At 39.8% G+C, this 19,808-nt stretch overlaps 1 protein-coding gene and 1 long non-coding RNA gene across 2 annotated transcripts in view; one reads left to right on the top strand and one right to left on the bottom strand.

Moving 5' to 3' along the window:
• Positions 1-1,733: 1,733 nt before the first annotated feature.
• LOC114008104 (uncharacterized) lies at positions 1,734-19,778 on the bottom strand. The gene is made up of 3 exons (XR_003549673.1): positions 19,045-19,778; positions 11,790-12,711; positions 1,734-2,470 (listed from the first exon to the last, which is right to left on the bottom strand). It is a non-coding gene; the product is annotated as an uncharacterized LOC114008104 (long non-coding RNA).
• Positions 19,779-19,786: 8 nt separating this feature from the next.
• Positions 19,787-19,808, top strand: part of VCPIP1 (valosin containing protein interacting protein 1) — a 37,694-nt gene continuing 37,672 nt past the window's right edge. The window contains exon 1 of the mRNA XM_006150469.3: positions 19,787-19,801. Within this exon, the coding sequence (XP_006150531.2) occupies positions 19,787-19,801 (15 nt within the window). The remainder of the gene's footprint in view (positions 19,802-19,808) is intronic.

Raw genomic sequence — 19,808 nt, 5'->3', positions numbered from 1 at the left:
AAAAATTTAACTTTATTTATTTATTTTAATTTGACCAGAGAGGGACAGAATGAGAAAGAGAAGAAAAAGTGCCAAGCTGCCAGGCCCAGGACTCGAACCATGGTCAGCCATGTGGGAGTCCAGTGTCCTTAACAACCACGCCACCTGCCGGCCCCTAAAAGATATGCTTGAGGCAGAGATATTTGGTTATGGAACTAGTATTAGACATTACCAATAAATTGTTAGTTTTGTGAACATGACTTTGTGGCATGTAAGAAAAGGCTCATACGTTAAAGATGGATCCTTGATACATTAAGGGACAAAATTACACAATATTTGGGATTTGCTTTTAAATATTTCAGCAAAGTTTTTAAAAGATAAAATATTAGTAAAACTAATTATTCAGTTAAAGTAATAGGAGTTTACTGTACTATTAGGTAATTCAAATTTTTCAAAATAAAAAGTTTTAAGCAAATATCCACCTAATAGAGGCTAATTATAGCAAAGCAATCACAGTCATCCTTTTGGTGAAGACAGACACAGAGGTGTAGCACACACCCATTGTTTGGTCACTATGCTTCTGTACATCTTTAAAGTGGAAACAAACTTGGTTTTTACCGATGCTACCTCTAGTTCAACTATTTTTAATTTTCTCATTTCTAAAGAAGGTGAGGTTATAAAAACAAATCATCTCAAATGTTTTTAAAAATGTTTGAGAAACTGTGTGCTATTTTCAGATTCTGTTTATTTATAACAGCTGACAAATCAGTGAGTAAGAAGGTCAAGAACCTGAGAAGACAGAATGATAAAATTAAAACATTAAGCACAAGCTTTCTTATTAAATGGCATGTTATCTGTGTGCCAAGTGTGGTGAGTTTTTATGGTTCACTGGGCAATACTGTGTGCCAGGCACTTCAAAGAACATTCCAAAGAGATGGTCTGACTTACTGGAAGTTTAAAGTTAAACCTCAAATCCCATGTTTTTTCTTTTTCATTTTTTTTTAAATTTATGAGTTTTTACTATGAAGTACTGAGACTTTTTACAGGACAACAAATTCAGTTTCTATGAGTCAATAACATAAACTTTAAAAAGAAAGAGAGATAAGCAGTGCCCTAGAATAAAAGAAAATTAAGAAAGTTAAGAGCCAAATGCATTATTTTATCTAGATCGTAAGTCAAACAAAACAACTGTAAAAAGATTTTTTTATATGAACTTGTACTTTTAAAAAAATTTAACTTTATTTATTTATTTTAATTTGACCAGAGAGGGACAGAATGAGAAAGAGAAGAAAAAGTGCCAAGCTGCCAGGCCCAGGACTCGAACCATGGTCAGCCATGTGGGAGTCCAGTGTCCTTAACAACCACGCCACCTGCCGGCCCCTAAAAGATATGCTTGAGGCAGAGATATTTGGTTATGGAACTAGTATTAGACATTACCAATAAATTGTTAGTTTTGTGAACATGACTTTGTGGCATGTAAGAAAAGGCTCATACGTTAAAGATGGATCCTTGATACATTAAGGGACAAAATTACACAATATTTGGGATTTGCTTTTAAATATTTCAGCAAAGTTTTTAAAAGATAAAATATTAGTAAAACTAATTATTCAGTTAAAGTAATAGGAGTTTACTGTACTATTAGGTAATTCAAATTTTTCAAAATAAAAAGTTTTAAGCAAATATCCACCTAATTTTTTAAAAAGAATTATTTTATTTAACTTTATTTATTTATTTTAAATTTGACCAGAGAGAGACAGAATGAGTGAGAGAGAGAGAAAGTGAGAAAGTAAGCCACCAGGTCTGGGACTCAAACAGCAGTCAGCCATGTGGGAGTCCACTGCCCTTAACCACCATGGCACCTGCCAGTCCCACCCATAAAACTTTAATAAGAGGAAGGAGTTATGATTATAACTCTAAACCTGCCAGACCTCTGAGAAATTCATGATGATCATTATGAACCGTGTAAATGATTTCTCACAGATGAAGTTGGTTTAACTCTATTTGCTGGAGTATTTTTATTTACGTCCTTTTCAAGCCAGAAACATGCTCTGAGATCACACAAATCTTCAGATTCCTAAGTCTACCCTAAATTGTATCCCACTCATATTCATGCTTTCATTTCTTAAAGTTAGCATCTCTCTGTGTTGCAATTCTCTTGCTTCAGCCTCCAGAGTAACTGGGCTACAGGTTCATGGCCTGGCTTTTAAGGTGGGCAGGGAACTGAACTGTCCTCCCATATGTCCCATATGATCTCATCCTGCCAAGCAGCAAGCATCAGCCAACCCGTGCTACCCCAGCTGAGACCCTGCTTCTACTCTTGACCTTTTCTTGACCTACTTACTTGAATTATATTTGAAAATGTAGTGGTCTGGACAATGGTATAACAATAAAACAGTGCAGTGAGGCAGTCCCACATGAGAAGCTTCCCAGTTCAAATCCAGGGACCTTCCGGTGTGTGCTTGGCATGTGCTTGCTCAGGATCCAGGACTGGCTGAAGGCAGAGAGTGATCACAGCATCAACATCCTTTGGGGAATGCCTGCCTCTTTCTCTTAGTCATGGTTTATTTTATCATAAAATAAACTTAAAACAAACACACACAGACATATTGCTCTCTGCTTGAAACTCCTCAGTGGACTCCAGTTCCTGGTAAATAATTAAAATTTCTTACTTGGTTTATACAGCCCTACGCGTTAGCCCAATTCTCTGCACCATCTGTACTTGCCTGCTCCAGCCTTGTTGGCTTCTTTTAGATCTTTATTGGCCAATCAGTCCTGGCCAACAACTTTCCCAGTCTGATCAGGATATTCCTCTTAGAATACCCTCCTCAACTCATTGTTTTCTCCTTTATAGAATCCAGCTCTTCTCCCTCTTAGCAATTTTCAGAACTTATTTGGGTTCAGTGATTTCCTGTCTGTTTTCCCACTTCTCTGAAATCTCCATGAATAGTTTGTTTACCACTGTGTATCACCAATACGCAAATGTTTATCAAATCAATTAAGAAACATTTCTCTCCAAGCTTCTAATTCTGTAAGTATCATGTGGAAATTAAAATCTAATATGAAGTATTAGAAAGAGGGAATTTGGTGAATATCAGCCAAAGTGTTGACTTAAACTTCAAAGGTATCAGGGCTGAGGGAACAGAAGAGGCATTTAAGACAAGTATCAGAGGGCAGCACAAGCGATAATTAGGCTACAGAACAAAATCTTCCAAAAGGGAAGATGCTGACACCGCTGTGAATGGTGCAGTATTTGAATTCATTAACTTCCATGGCTTTTTCTGCTCAGTCAGCACCTGTGTCCACCTTAGCCCTCTGGGCTGCAGTGAACACAGCCCTTACTACTGGAAAGGATCAGGGAACAAGATCAAGACACTTGACCAGGATCTCTTGATTCCCACACAAAGAAGCCAAAGCCGGCAGGAGACGTAAGAAAATGTACAAATCTACAATCACGTGGAGGTCAAACATACTTCCCTAAAAATGGAGACAGTGAACATAAAATTTGAACAAGACAGTTAACAAATTTGAGCTACTATATATTTGGTTGTGCAAATACGTGTGTGTGTGTGTGTGTGTATATATATATATATATATACACACACACATACATGTATATTATTTTTTTAATTTAACACTACCTGGTGCTTAAGTGTTTTACAGCTAGTGACTCACTTCAAGAATTAGAGGACACATTCTCTCTCATGTGGCACATTTATTAAAGTGACCATGTATTGGGTCACAAAATCCCAACAGATACCAAATATTCAATCTCTATAGATTGAATCACATGTAGTAAAAGGTCAAAATGATGTAAGTCAGCAGGTTCCTTGACAAAGGAAGGGAGAGGCAGGAAGGGAAGGAAAAGGATGGGTGAAGAGGTGAAGTTTTAGTTCTGCCTAAAATGCTATATTTGAAAGAAAGAACAAAGAGGGAGGGAGCAAAAGAGGAAGAAAGGGAAAGGTGGAGGGAAGAAAAGCCTAAATCAAGGTTTATTCTACAAAAATAAAACTGGCCTTGTATCGTGAAAGACAAAACCAGACTGAGAAACTATTCAGGGTAAAGGAGACTAAAGGCATACAATCAGAATGAGAGAGAGGCAGGATCAGGGATGTTCTTTTACTTTATAGTACATTATTGGGGCAACTGGTAAGATCTGAATGAGATTGCTAGATTAGATAATAGCATTGTGTCAATGTTAATTTACTGGATTTTTTTCCCCAAAGGTTATTTATTTAGAGAAGTCTCCTGCATCTGAACTGTGAACAATTCCTTTCAGGGACTAAGACCACTGAAGATTTTCTACTGAGACTTTCACCCTCCAGACCCGAATCTTGAGTGGAGAGGCAAAAGTGCAGGCCTTCTGAGAAGCCGCCTGAATCTGACCTGTGAACAATTCCTTTCAGGGACTAAGACCACTGAAGATTTTTCTGCTGAAACTTCACTCTCCAGACCCCGATCTTGAGTGGTAGGGCACCCCCTGGAGGGAACTGCAGAGAAATTGCAGATCACCTCCCCCTGCATGACTCTGAATGCTCAGATTGAACTTCAAGAAATTAGGAAGAAATGTATAACCCATCTGATGACCAGAAATCACCACAGAGATACAAGAAATATGAGAAACCAAGAAAATACCTCCCCCCCAAGAGAAAAGAACAACTCCTCTTCATCCACAGACAATACAATGGAACTCATGGAAATGTCAGATAAAGAATTTAGAATATTGATACTGACAAAGCTAACAGATGCAAAAGAGAGACAGCAAACTCCAGAAGATGGAAAAGAAAAGAGACAATGAGTTCCAGGAGGTGAGGAAGGTCTTGCACTATCTGAAAGAAAATACAAACCATAAAAAAAGAACCGAATGGGGGACCAGCAGCTAGTGTAATGAATATGTCGCTGGACTCCCATGTAGTCAACCGTGGTTCGAGACCTGGACCTAGTGGCTTAAACTCACTGTGGGTGCTTATGTGTCTGTGCCCAAGATCCCGGGAGGAGAATGGAGGAGAAGGGACTGCAGCCTGGCCATCCCCCCTGGGGGGTGATTTCTTGCTTTTTGTCTTTCTCTGTCTTTGGCAAGCACACGTGCCCTATAGCAAAAACCTCTCCAAAAAAAAAAAAGAATCAAACAGAACTGTTACACATGAAGGCTGTAAAACAGGAAATCAAAACCTCCTTTGAAAGTATTTAAAGCAGATTAGATCTTACAGAATCTGCTTTAAATAAGTCTCATAGACAGAATCTCTGACCTAGAAAAATTCACCACAAAGACTGAGAAAATAGCCCCTAAAAATGAGAGTAATATATGAGAAATACTGGATACCATTAAACATCCAAACATCTGGATCATCGGTATCCCAGGTAAAGAAACTAATAAGGGCACTGATAATCTGTTCCGTGAAATCCTGTAGGAATTTCTAAACCTAGAGAGGCATTCAAATATCCAGACCCAAGAAATACAAAGAACCCCAAATAGAATCAACCCAAGAAGATCTTCTCCATGACACATTATTGTCAGATTGACCAAATCTACAAAGACAAAGACAAAATACTAAGATTGGCAAGAGAGAAACGTCAAGTTACCTACAAAGGATATCCCATCAGGCTAACAGCGGACCTCTTATCAGAAACAATGTGAGCAAGGAAAGAATGGGAAAATATATTCAAAGTGTTAAGGGAAAAGCAATTTCAACCAAGAACACTGTACACAGCAAGATTATCCCTCATATGGGAAGAAAAGACAAGAACATTCTCAGATAAACAAAACCTGAAAGAATTTACCAACACCAGACCAGCTCTCCAAGAAGTTCTGAATAGAGTGCTATACCAGGAAAACTAAATATAGACACACAGAAAAAAAGAGTTCAAAAACAAGCAAGAACAAGGCCAACTTAATGATAGAGGCAAATCCGGAGTTGAATGTTATTTTTCAGAATTTAAATGGAAAGATCAAATCACAACAGAAGAGAGATTAAATACATGAAACTGAGCTGGCGAAATAGAATTTTATAACTTTTGACTAAAACATTACTGATTTTCTTCTATGCTTTGTTTCCTAGATTTAAGGATTTTTATCTTCTCCTGAGTTGTTGTTAGGTTCATGTACCTACTATTTGAACAGAATCCTAACCTGCTTCCTGGCTTTAAGTCTTAAGCAAAGTTCTCTTAACATTTTTTTGGTTTTGATTTATTTAAGCTAAAACAGCTTTTCCTGAAATTAAAAAATATATTAAAAAAATACTATTTAATGACTACAGTAAGCTATATAGCCTCAGCTAGGTGCTACTTTATAGTATATTCATTCTACTCACTAAGTTTCATGCCTAAAGTCAGACATGTGTTCAAAGATAGGTATATATTAGCAGAAAGCATTTGGATTAATTAAGATATTTTGCAGATCAATTAGATTAATTAAGATATTTTGTGAATCAATAAAATATGAGAGGGAAAAAAAGGAATGGAAAGCAACTGCAGATACCAGAGACAGTGTGGGAGGAGGGTGGGAAATGGAGAGGGTGAGAAATAGAGAATAAAAAAAAAATACACACACATACACATACACATATATGTAAGAAACAAGAAATGGAAAATTATTTGTTGATGATAGCATGTATGATTAAGCCAATATATGGTGTATTCTGGATGGGAAATCGCATTTTGTATGCTGTGATGATGTTCAGTGAATGAATGTAAATAAATAAATTAAAAAATAAAGTTTATTTATGTATTTCTTGAAAGAGAGACAGAGACACCCTCAACAGATCTTCTTACCATGGTCCTCCTACCAGCCCTGTGGCCAGCCAGGACAAGTTCAGGTCAACCTGAGATATGAACCTGGAGCCTTCTCGTACTGCCTCCAGCATTGCACAGCAGCACCCCTACTACCTGAAGCTGGGACAGTTTTCTGACTTTTGATAACTGTGCTATGGTTGTGTAAGAAAAGGTACTTTTTTACAGGAAAAGAAGCACTGGAGTATTGAGGCACTGTGTCTGCAAATTTCTCCTAAGTGGTTTGGAAAAAAATAATCTGCATATGTAATAAAGAGAGATAAAGATAAAATAAATGAAGGAAAATAATAACATTTAGGCAACTCTGAAGTGTGTATGGGAATTCTTTGTAATTTTTCTAAAAGCCTAAAATTAAGTTGAAATTTAAAAAGTTACAGTAATCGTGGCAATTTTAAAAAAAAATTTTAAGAGGTTTTTTTCTTAAGGCACATGTGCTCACTGGAAAAAGAGACGGAGACAGTGAGAGGGAAAGTGAGAAATCACTCCCAGGGGGATGGCCATGCTACAATTCCTTCTCCTCCAATCTTCTCCCAGAATCCTGGGCATGCACACACACGTGCCCGGCAAGATTTTCAAGTCACTGGGTCTGGATTCGAAGCACAGTTAGCCATGTAGAAGTCTAGCAATATAACTGCTAGGCCATCTGCTGGCCCCACTAATCTTTTTCTATGGGGCACGTGCACTCTCTGGAGTGGGACAGAGAGACAGAAAGAGGGGAAAGGTGAAAAATTACCCCCCCAGTGGGATGGCCACACTGCAATCCATTTTCCTCCACTCTTCTTAGGATTTGGGACACTCATGCACAAGCACCTGGGGTGAGTTTCAAGCAGATGGGTGAGTGACTTGACCAAGGGGTTGGCCTTGTGGGTTCCAGAACCTTAACTTCCATACCACCTGCTGGCTCACAGCAATATTAATTATAGATAATTATCCTTTTTACATCTTTAGCACTTCATTATTTTTTTGTTTGTTTGTTTGTTTTTCTGCCAGGGGGCATATGCATTCGAGAAAGACACAGGGATAGAGTAAGAAAGCATCCCCTGCTCCCCCTTCCCCCAAGTGGGGCATGGTCACCCCACAATCCCTTTTCCTCCATTTTTCCATCCAGTCAGGATTTTGAGCATGCATTCACACATGCCAGGTGTGTCTTCTAACCACTAGGGCTGGGATCTGTCTTCTTCAACCGTTGAGCCATGAGGAGGGCCACATTTTATAATTTAAAAATAAAAAATTAAATCAAGTACAGCAAATTCTGGAGCCAGCCTGTAGCCTAGAGGTTAAGGAAGCCAAATCCCACATGGCCGACCCATGATTCAAGTCCCTGAACTAGCTGCTTGAAAACAAAGTGAGCACGTTTGAGTGTGTGCCCCAATGCCAAGGGGTTATATAAATGGAGAAAGAACTGTAGTGTGACCACACCCCATTGGGGGTACTTTCTCTCTTCAAACTCTGTGCCTCCTAGAAAGCATACACGCCCTCTGGCAAATAAAAACAAAAACAAACAAAACCCAAAATGCAGCAAATTGTCTGTAAGAGGAACCCTGTGATGTCAGAAGAGAGGAGGCTGCTGGTTCACTCAACTGAAAGCTGCTTTTGAGTAAACTGATACAAGGTGTCCTCAGGTGCCTAGATTCTTCAACAAAGTTCACAAGCAGAGAGAGAGTTTAGTCTGCCTTCTGCCCTAGAGCCTCATGTCCCCATGTAGGGAATGACCTGCCCAACTCTTCAGCCCTGCCTCTGGATCTTGTTTAGCTACAGACGGCACTCTTTCTGTATGACAGGATAAATAGATTAATAACCATTAAAACACATCTAAAATGTGCTTGCCACAGTGGGGTGGTTTCTGCACATGCCACTGAGTCAGTATTTATAGGACACTCACTGTAAACAAAGCACCACACGGTATATAATAGAAACGAGGTGTGCCAAATGCTCACCCAAACCCTCAAGTATGACTGGCACAGGAAGGGCATTCTGTGCCTATATATGTCAGTGGTTATATTTTCATTTCTGCTGCCACATTCAATTTTCATATCGGTTGTGGGAAGTAGGTTTCATTTATTTCCATTTTATAGATGAGGGAAATTAACTTGCACCAAGTTACACAGGTACTAAGTAGTAAAGCTGGGAGTTCACTTAGATCTGATTCTAAAGTCCACCATCCCACCTATCACCATATTTTGCAAGTCATAAAAACACGAATGCTGCAAAATCTCACTTAACACTCTTGGGGATGAATCAGCTGGACAGATAAGTAAGTGAAAGGCCATCCCCTAGGAAACATTGTTCAAAACCTTCTGAGTTTAGAGTAGTAAAGACTACAAAAGCCTCTGGGGACAGATGTTTCCTTCCTGAGTTAAAACAGAAGGATTAGGATGAGTAGATGGTGTAATGGTTACATCGTTGGACTCCCATGTAGTTGACTGTCATTGAATTCCTGGCTCTGGTGGCTTAAAACTCATGCTGGGCACATATGTGTGCATGCCCAAAATCTTGAGAGGAGAATGGAGGAGAGGAGATTATGGTGAGGCCATTCCCGAGGGGGTGATTTCTTGTTTTCTGTCTCTCCTGCAAGCACACACACCCTATACCAAAACTCTCTTAAAAAAAAAAAATAGGATTTTGGGGCCAGCAGGCAGCATAGTGGTTAAGGTGCTGGACTCCCATATGGTTGACCGTGGTTTGAATCCCAGACCTGGTGGTTTGAAACTCATGCCGGGTGCATGTGCTTATGTGCCTAAAATCCCAAGAGGAGAATAGAAGGACTGTGTCGTGGCCATCCATACTGGGGAGTGGTTCCCCACTTTCTGTCTCTCTGTCCCTCTCTGTTTGTCCAGCAAGCACATGTGCCCTATATCAAAAATATTAAAAAACAAACAAAATAGTAAGATTTTCAAGGCACTGGCACCTATACAACACTGCCCCCTGGCCCTAGAAGTGGTGCAGCTTTGCAAGCTTGTTTCTCATCTCATTCATCAGTATTTTGCTGTCTCTGAGCCAGGTAACTTTCAATATGACATGTATTTTGTCTTTAGTGCAGAAAATGGGTCAAAAGGGTTTTTTTTTCCTTGTCCCTCCTCTTCACACATATATAATAATGATAGTTCATGGTTGAGCACTGATTATGTCCCAGGCACTGTTCTAATTACTTCACACAAATAGTCTATTTACTTATCCCTATAATCTTACTACATAGGTACAAAGAATACCTTCAGTTTACAGATGAAGATACTGAGACACAGAGAGGAAAAATATGTTGTTTAAGTTCACACACAGTAAAAAAGCAGGCTGGGACTTTACCCAGTCAGATGGGCTACTGAACTAGTGTTTCTAGTCATGTGCACAACCCATCTTCTGTGTTGAAAGGTAACCATCCACACCTGCACTGTCTATCTTTCCAGACCTTCTCTGTTCCCACCCAGAGCCTACAAGATAATACTAAAGCAAGAAGAGTTAGAATTGAGGGAACATTAAAAAAAAGTCTACAAATGTATCCTATCACTTATGATCTGCTTGAATTCTTACAGTAGACACATAATACTTCCAAAATCAATTAAAAACATACCAAAAAGTAGATTTTGGGGGAAAAATTACCAAGCAAGTTACTTTGGAAAGGAGAAAGATACTGCATATAAACTAACAATATGTTCTTGTTTATTTTATCAGTTAAATTGCATTAAAACAACTTTCTAGTAAATAAGAGTCTATTGTCCCACATCGTTAGGACAGTGTTTAAGAACAGACTTGTTAAATTCTAGCAACACTACTTTATTCAGCAGTTTGAAACTGAATCTAACTTCTCTGAGGGTTTTCTTAACTCTAAAAAGGAACAATAACCTATCATATAGGAATATCGTTAAGGTCACATAAGACAATATAATACAGATGCTTGGTACAGTGCCAGATTCATCACCAGCACCCATCATTTCAATAGTTTTTTAGACACAAAAGTTCAGGATACTTTCATCAAGTGGATATATCATGATTTGCTTAAGCAGTTCTACACTGTTAAGCATTTGAATAATTTTCAGTATTATCAATAATATAACTGATAGCAAATCTTTACATACATTTCTTTTTATTTTTTTAGGGATCAATTCTTATAAATGATCTGCTAGATCAATGGATATGAGAATTATAAACTTTTAGCACATATTATCAAGCTGTCCACCAATATAGAGTTTCACTACATTAAATGTTCTCTATGTTATATTAAAAATGGTTATTTAATGGTTTCCAGCAAAGGACATTATTTTAAAGATCTACGTTGATTTTATAGGGTCTTCCCCCAACTCCAGAAAAAGTATAATTTATTTTATATGTTTACTAGTTTACTAGAGATTTCAATTTTTTCTTTTGTTATAAAGTTCTTAGGCTCCTTAAAGTAAGATATTGGCACAAGACCAGATAATGGAATAAGTAAAAATTTTAGTATAGTATATTACGGAATTGGCATTGTATAGAGTATGCACACGTATGAGAGAGGAAGAGACAGGGTCTGGTCATTCTTCTATCCTCCTCCTCCAGTCCTCCAGCCTATAGGCTCTTGGGTACATGCCCATGTGCTTGGCATGGTTCAGGCTGACTGGGTACGGGATTTGAACCACAGTTACTGTGTGGGAACTGGCCTCTCTTGAACATAGCATTGCCATTGGGAGCTCTCTAGTAGTTTTCAAAATATTCCCTAGAGCCTCCCCTGGGGGAGATGGGTAAAAATGGGTATAAGAGGTGCTGGTTGGTTGGGATAACTCTCAAGCTTCCTCACTGCAACTACACTTATCTGGTTCACACACTGAATTTATTGGTAAGCTTTGACCTCAAGTGATCTGTACCTGAAAACAAAAACACACTTAATGCAGGGTTTGGGACAAGTCACACTTTACAATAAATAAATACATAAATATAATAAAATGAACTGGGCCGGCCCTGTAGCCTACTGGTTAAGAGAACCAGATCCCACATGGCCGACCATGATTGGAATCCCAGTCCTACCACAGCTTGAAAAACACGCCAGTCATGTGTACCTGCATGTCCCAAATCTAGACAGGATGAAGAAATAGAACAGGGATTGCAGTGTGACCATGTCCAATTGGAGGGTGCTTTCTCCCTTTTTTTTTTCTCTCTCGCTCTGGTGAACAAATGTACCTCAGGCAACTGAAAAAATAATAACGAAATATGTTGAATCTCTCCCTTACATGTCATATAAAAATACATTTCAACTGAATTAAAATAGTAAGTGGAAAAAAAATACACAAATTACAAGAAAATATGGGCAAGCATTAGCTGATCTTGGGGAAGAAGAGAACCTTTTCAAGCACACTGATAAAAACAGAAACCATAACAAGAAGCACTATTTGTCTGTATTGGTTTTTCCTAAAGTGTATGCCCCTGATAACAGCTTCAAAATAGTTTTGTAAGCAAAGAAGTGTGGAAATGCTACATAACAATAATAGTGTAATGGGTGGCTCAGGGCACTAATACCACTATTATCTCTGTCAGGATCTCTATATCACCACAAAATACACACAAAACAATGTGCAAAACAAGCAAATATAGGAAGTTGGATGATAGTGTAGCAGTAAATGCGATGCTCTGCAAGGCTGACTCACGTGGAAAGGTTCTAGGTTTGCCTCTAGAGACCCCCAAGTGCACTGGGCATAGGCATACCCATGATCTTGGGGTGGCTGGAGTGGATTGCTGCAGAGACCCTTTTGGGGGTACTGTCCAGGTCTCAGTCATGGAAGAAAGGAGTAAAAAACCAACTAACCAAAGAAACAAACAGACAATAACAAGTAAACATAATTAGAGAACATATCTTAGTGTCTTCTGCCTTAATCAGATTCTTGACACTCTTAAGTGCTTCCTCTTCCCAGACTTCCTGGACCGATCATGGGTGTTCTCTGGAAAGTCACCAATGACATTAGCATAGAAAGGCTCTGAGAAGTCCTATAGCAGAAAAAAAAAAAAAAAGAATCCGCATATGACAACAGAATCCTTCCCTAAACATGACTATTAATGTCCAAAGAACTCATGGCATACACCCTGCCAAATGCCAGACTTTGTGGAAATCGATAATTAAGCAAGAAAATGCTATGTGAGAGTTATGAATGACATACTGTCCATTTACTATTTTACCAAGCTCAGTTTGGGGTGTTCTCTGATGTCGACACCTGCTGACACTTGGTGCAAATGCTTTAATTTAGCAAACACACATAATTTCCTGCAACAATCTGCTGCCATCTAAATACTGAGTGGTCAGCAAAGTCACAACACACTTTTGCATAGAAAAACATACCATGATTTTCCGACAACCTAATATAAACTCCTGCTTGCAGACTTCCTTGGCTTTACATTCTTTAAGATATATATTTTTTTAATTTATTTATTTTGGGGACCAGCAGGTGGCATGTTGGTTAAGGCACTGGACACTCCCACATGGCCGATAATGGTTTGAGTCCTGGACCTGGTGGCTTGCTTTCTCACTTTCTCTCTCTCTCTCTCTCTCTCTCTCTGTGTCTCTGGTCAAATTAAAACAAATTAATGAATAAATTAAATAAAATTAAATAACTAAAAAAAAGTTTACTTATTTGTTCCATAGTTAGAGAGGCAGAGAGGTTTCCAGATGCGAACCCAGAACCTTCCCTAAGCCTCACAGGGCACTGCATTTTGCCGCTGCACCACAATCCAGTCGCTGCACCACAATCCAGTCCCGGATTTAAGTTCCTATACATTATCATTAAAATACACTTACATTTTTGAATAATACTAAAGAATTTATGTAAATGATACACAAGCTAAAGAAATACGCAGGCTTGTATTTCTGTTCTCTCACCTACTAAATGTCTTATGCAACTATTAACAAAGAATATGCATTAGACATTTCTCATTCTGAGTTAGACTGTGTTTAGGAGACAGAGCCAAGTGGTTCAGAGAGAGCAATTAGGCCCTTCTACAAAACCTCAAGATTAATACTATCATAGAATCAAAATAAAGAGGCCAGTCCTGTAGTCTATTTGTTAAGGGAACCAGATCCCACATAGCCAAGCAAGTCCTGACCTTGGTGAAATGAAAAACATGCCACGTGTGTGTGCATGCCCCAAATTCCAATAGGATGGAGAAACGGAGGAGAAAAGATTATGGTGTGACCACACCCCATCGGGGAGTGTTTCTTTCCTCTGTCTCTCTCTGGCAAACACCATACCTCTTAAAATTAAAAAAAAGAAAAAAAAAGATACAAGTGTTTCATTGAAGCAAACCCTTGAACCTTATTTTCTTTAACCCCCAATGTACTTTTAGGTTCTAAATAAAGGGAAAAGATAGGAGGAAGAGGCAAAGTTGAGCAGTGATGAAGTATTCTTCTATTCCAATGACACTCACTATATGGTCTTGTCATTTAAAAATAATACTAATTCGAATTGTAAATTATTAGATTTATGAGCATTAAGATTCAGTTTCTGATATGTTTCTACATGAAATGTGTCACTGTTTAATAACTGTCAACACAGATAATACCTGCTTGCACAAAACCCTGTATTGGGTCATTGGAAAAGTCTTGCTGTATCTTTCTGTTTTCCTATGAAAAATGCATCATGATTTTTCCAACAACCCCATATTAATGATTTTCAACTAGAAGTTTTGTTCCCTTTGTTTAGCACCTGAACTCTGTAAAGCAGTTGCATTCACTTCAAAATATGGTTAGTAAAGTTAGTATTGATGGGAACCAAAAAAACAGTTCCTCATTGTGAATTTACTACTTCACTTAACAGTGACTAAGTTGTTGCAAATACTGTAGGAGAGGTCTTTCATGGAAAGTGTATACTATGAAAAAAACTATGCATAAACTTCAAAAATTTTTGTACAAAAATTTTTTTTTTCTCTCTCTTTTTTTTTTTTTTTTTTGAGAGGTTTTTGCTATAGGGCGCGTGCGCTCGCCAGACAGAGACAGAGAGATAGAAAGCGAGAAATCACCCCCCGGGGGGATGGTCACGCCGCAATCCCTTCTCCTTCACTCTCCTCTCGGGATCTTGGGCACACACGCACACGCACCCAGCGTGAGTTCTAAGCCACCGGGTCCGGAACGTGAACCGCGGTCGACTACGTGGGAGTCCAGCGACATAGCCATTACGCTAACTGCTGGTTCCCTGTACAAAAATATTTTAATTCCATTTTCCCACAAACTTTTTGTATGCGTGTGTCTTTTGTCAAATTTCTATTTTTTTATTGGGAATGTGGCACTGGCAGGATAGTGGCAACAGTGTTTATTGGGATGTTCACTATATAGATATTTTTTCTTTTAGCTGCCAGAAGGCAGAGGTGCTTGAGGAGGATAGGACTAGGACAGGGTAGGTATCCCCCTCAATGGGGACATTGGTCACAATGCAATTCTTTTTCCTCCATTTCTCTATTACATCGGGATTTTGGGTGCACATAGCTACCAATACTTCCAGTGTGTTTTTCAAGAAACCAGTGCTGGGATTCAAACTGTGATCAGCATGTGGCATCCTGCTTTCTATACACAGCTCTTAACCACTCATTATACAGAATTTTTTTCTCTGTTACTAAATTCAAAGATCTCCTGTTTTTATGAAGGGAAATGTGACTCCTTGCTATTTGCTAGCTGGGTGGTAATAAAAACTATAATTAAATGTAGCCTTGAGTAAAATCTTGGGGGCCAGCAGGTGGCATAGTGGTTAAAGCACTGGACTCCCACATGGTTGACCATGGTTCAAGTTATGGACCTGGTGGCTTGAAACAAGCTGGTTGACATTCACGCCCCAAATCCCAAATGTAGAATGCACTGCAGTGGGGTCATCCCCTTTGGAGGATGGTTTTTCACTTTCTCTGTCTCTGTGTCTCTGGTGAGAGCACGTTCCCTATAATAAGTATCTCTCTAAAGAAATCAAAAAATAAAACAAAACAAAACAAACTCTGAGAGGGGATTCATAAACTCTGAGAGGGGATCCACGAGGTGGCATGGTGGTTAAGCTATTGGACTCCTACATGGCTGACTCAAGTTCTGGACGTGGTGGCTTGAAAATCATGCTGGGTGCACTGCATGTGTGCCCAAAACCCAGAGAGGAAAATGGAGAGGGACTGCAGTGTGGCCATCCCCTGAGGGATAATTTCTCACTTTCCCTCTCTCTGTCAAGTACATGTGCCCTGTAACAAAAACTAAAAAAAAAAAAAGGTAGTCTGGGCAAGTTTCTAAATAACAAAAGATCAATCATGTGGATAGCACTTGATTGATAATCCAGAGAAACACTTCCTAGTTCTTCAGTAGGGTGAGAAGTAATTATTTTGTCATAATATGATTCTCAATGATATAGTCAGATGCAAATTTCTTTCTTTTTTCTTTGCACTCGCACTGTCCAGTGAGCAAGCGAGAAAGAAGAGAGAAAGTGAAAAATCACTCCCTGGGGAAATGGTCATGCCACAATCTCTTCTCTTCTATTCTCCTTTTGGAATTTTGGGTGCACACCCACGAACCTGGCATGATTCTCAAGCTGCCAGTCCAAGACTGAAACTGCGCAGTAGACCATGTAGAATCCTTAACATTCTTACCACCTGCTAGCCTTCAGATGCAATTTTTACTTTTTATTTTATTTATTCATTCGTTTATTTTAATTTGACCAGAAAGAAACACAGAGAGGGAAAATGAGAAAGCAAACCACCAGGTCTAGGACTCAAACTGTGGTTGGCCACATGGGAGTGTCCAGCGCCTTAACCACCACGCCATCTGCTGGTCCCCCAGATACATGTTTTTTTAAAAACTCACTTCACTAATCATACTTATAGTCAAGGCAAACTTGGCTTGGGAATGTTGACATGAAAGTGCATAACATTGTCAGAAGTTGCAGAATGCTATTACCTTATGTGCTCTAAGCTTTAGTAATGTGTCTTTGGATTCTGCATGAGAAAAATAGTCTCACTGCAAATGAACTTCTCAGTCATAGTAATTTCTGCTTAAAGGGCATATATAATTTCTCAATTTAAAAGCATTCAATTAAAAATCAGTTTCAAACTAACCTATGTAGTTACCACCAAATCACTTTCAGAATAAAAATAAAAAGCTTTTTCCTACATGAATTAATCCTGTGAGAGAACTTTATTGAAAATCCTCTTTAATATAGGTAACATTACTTATCTTATAATGAGGGTATACAATGGAGATAACATTAATTTTGCATGGGCCAGGTAAAACTGTCAAGGAAATAACACTTGAAGGGTTATTCTTTCAAACACCCAGTTTCTTCTTTTTTAGAGAGATTTTTGCTATAGGGCATGTGCGCTCACTGGAGAGAGAGACCGCATGCAAGAAATCACCCTCCCCCTCCCTGACCATGGCCACAAAGCAATCCCTTCTCCTTTATTCTCCTCTCAAGATTTTGGGCATGCATGCACATGTGCCCAGCGTCAAACATAGAATTTGTTGTGAAGAAAACTGTAGACAATGTTTTATGTGCAAGTCAGTACTAACACCCATTACAAGTGTCTACCTAATAGTTCATTTCAAAGTATCAAATTCCATCACTCAAAAAAGTAAGGCAGACAGGGAACCAGCAGTTAGCGTAATGGCTATGTCGCTGGACTCCCACGTAGTTGACCAAGGTTCGAGTCCCAGACCCGGTGGCTTAGAACTCACGCCAGGCGAGTGTGCGTGCGTGCCCAAGATCCCAAGAGGAGAATGGAGGAGAAGGGATTGTGGCGTGATCATCCCCCCTGGGGGGTGATTTCTCGCTTTCTGTCTCTATGTCTCTCTCTGTCTGTCTGGCGAGCAAACGCGCCCTATAGCGAAAAAATAAAAACCTCTCCAAAAAAAAAAGTAAGGCAGACAGTTTCCTTGACAGTTATAGAAGACTCAAATGACCTCATGGATAGCTTGGATGTTTCTATTTTGTGCAGAATGTCTCAGAAATTCTGCAGTTGTCAGCTTACTTAAGGTGATACAAGGGTTCCAAAAGGGAAGAATTTCTAGAATGGTAATTGAAAAAGGCTAACTATACAATAATAGTAAAAATAATAATAGCTTTCAATTAACATATAAATAATTTTTGCTTGAAAAGGCAGTTTCCTACCATACAAATAATAAAACACTAAAGCTAGTTGCCTTCTTAAGTATAAATCTTGAATCACTAATAGGAGAACCTGAGGCCCAACAAAAGATCTGAGCCTAACAGCTCTCTTGTTCTCTTGTTAGTACAAACAGTACTCTGACTAAGGTTGAGTTTTCTGCATATACTGTTGACTTGACCTTAAACAAGTTCCTTAAGTCCTTCTAGTCTCAGTTTTGCTAACTGTAAAAGGAGTCAACACCTGGTACAAGTATTACAGGGCTGATATGAGGATGAGATGATATATTTTAACTTAGTACATAAACTATAAAGCAATAATCATCAGATGTAGTCACTATTTTATGTGATAATGGCCTTCACCTTTCCTGCTTACATCACTAACTGAAAAGGGAGTACATATGGAGTTCTGAATGCCTAACTAATCACTTACTGACTGAAGTTGAGCAAATCGTTTCCTTTCCAGACTTGTTTCCTAGAAGGGTTATTATGAAGATCAAATGATAACGTGTAAGTAAATGCTGTGCCTGACATACAAGCAACTTAACAGGCCGGCTGGCTAGAGCAGCAGGCAATGCTACCCAAAAGAAGGGGATCTTCACATGCCCATCGCGGTTAGAACTGTCTTGGTGAAACTGAAACACGGCCATCAGATGCCCAAGATCTAGCCGGCTGGAGAACTGGAGGAAGCGGATAGCAGCGTGGCCAGACCTCAGTGAAGGGTTCTCCTCTCACACATACGTTCGCGCGCACGCGCACTATCGTGAAAAAATAAAAACAAAAGAACTTAAATGATAGCTGTTATTATTACTCTTTGGAAGGAGGCTGGTAAGGAGAAAATAAAATTACATCTATTGAACACATTTTGCAGATGTGTACAAAAAACTCTATACACATCCAAAATATTGTTACTTATAATGTAAACTTCGAAGACATACAAGGAAAAAACCAAATGGCGTCTCGGCGACTCCCACGGGCGGGGGGACAGGGGGGTGAGAGGGGAGGAGAGCAGAAGAGGAGATTCAGGCGCTTTGGTGGCTTGAAACCGAGACAAGAATGAGAACAGAGGAGTCGCGGCCGGAAAAGAACCCTAAAAAGCACCCAGAGAAATCAGCTCACTACATTCCCTCCCTTTATCTTATGACCGATAGTCCAGCCTATTTAATGCAACTTCTCAGCCCGTCATATCCCTAGACATTTATTACTGTACCTTCTTCACTGAGAGCCTTTCCACGCCCTCCCCTTCTAGCAGTCGTCAAGTTCAGACCCTCGGCTTCGACAGACCCTTTAACTGTTTTCACGAATCTTCCCTATATCCTCCCCTCCGTCTAAGGGGGAAGTGGAGCGGGTCGCACCGCGAGGCATCCTGGGAGCTGTGGTCTCTTAGGCTTTTTTGCTTGGGCCACAGAGTGGGGAAAGACGACAAAGTAGATCTAGTGAAAACTACAACTCCCGGCAGGCCACGCAAGTCACCGTCTTCCTCTTTGCTCCCGTTCCCGTAGCCTTCCTCTTCCTCTTTTTGGCGGGCGCTGAAACGCTTGGCCTCACGGTATTTGTAGTTCTGAGTGGACCAAACCTACTAGTACTCGATGGTCGGAAGACAGTCTGGAAGACTCTAATTCCCAGAGGGCCGAGCGGAAGCTGCGCCTGCGCACTCTCAGTGAGGGCGTGTATGTCTGTGTGTCTGAGGGAGAGAGAGCGAGAGTGAGTGAGTGTGAGTGCGGGGTGGGGTTGTGGCCGTTACGTTCGGGGCAACGGCTACGGCAGTGGAGAAGTAAGAAGAGAAACAACGTCCGGCGCTTCCGCCTTCGCTTAGGAGAAGGAGGAGCTGGTAGGGAAGCAAAGTGATTTTCTCTGGGCCTGGACTAGATCGAGTTGGGCCGGTGGAGGTCTGGGCTATGAGCCTTTGAGGGTCGCTTGGGACGCGGAGCGAGACACGAGAGCCGAGAGCTATGTCTCAGACGCCGGCGCCGC

This window comes from Tupaia chinensis, unplaced genomic scaffold (genome assembly GCF_000334495.1).
Source record: "Tupaia chinensis unplaced genomic scaffold, TupChi_1.0 Scaffold000288_2, whole genome shotgun sequence".
Taxonomy (NCBI): domain Eukaryota; kingdom Metazoa; phylum Chordata; class Mammalia; order Scandentia; family Tupaiidae; genus Tupaia; species Tupaia belangeri.
This window is presented reverse-complemented; position numbering and strand designations above follow the sequence as displayed.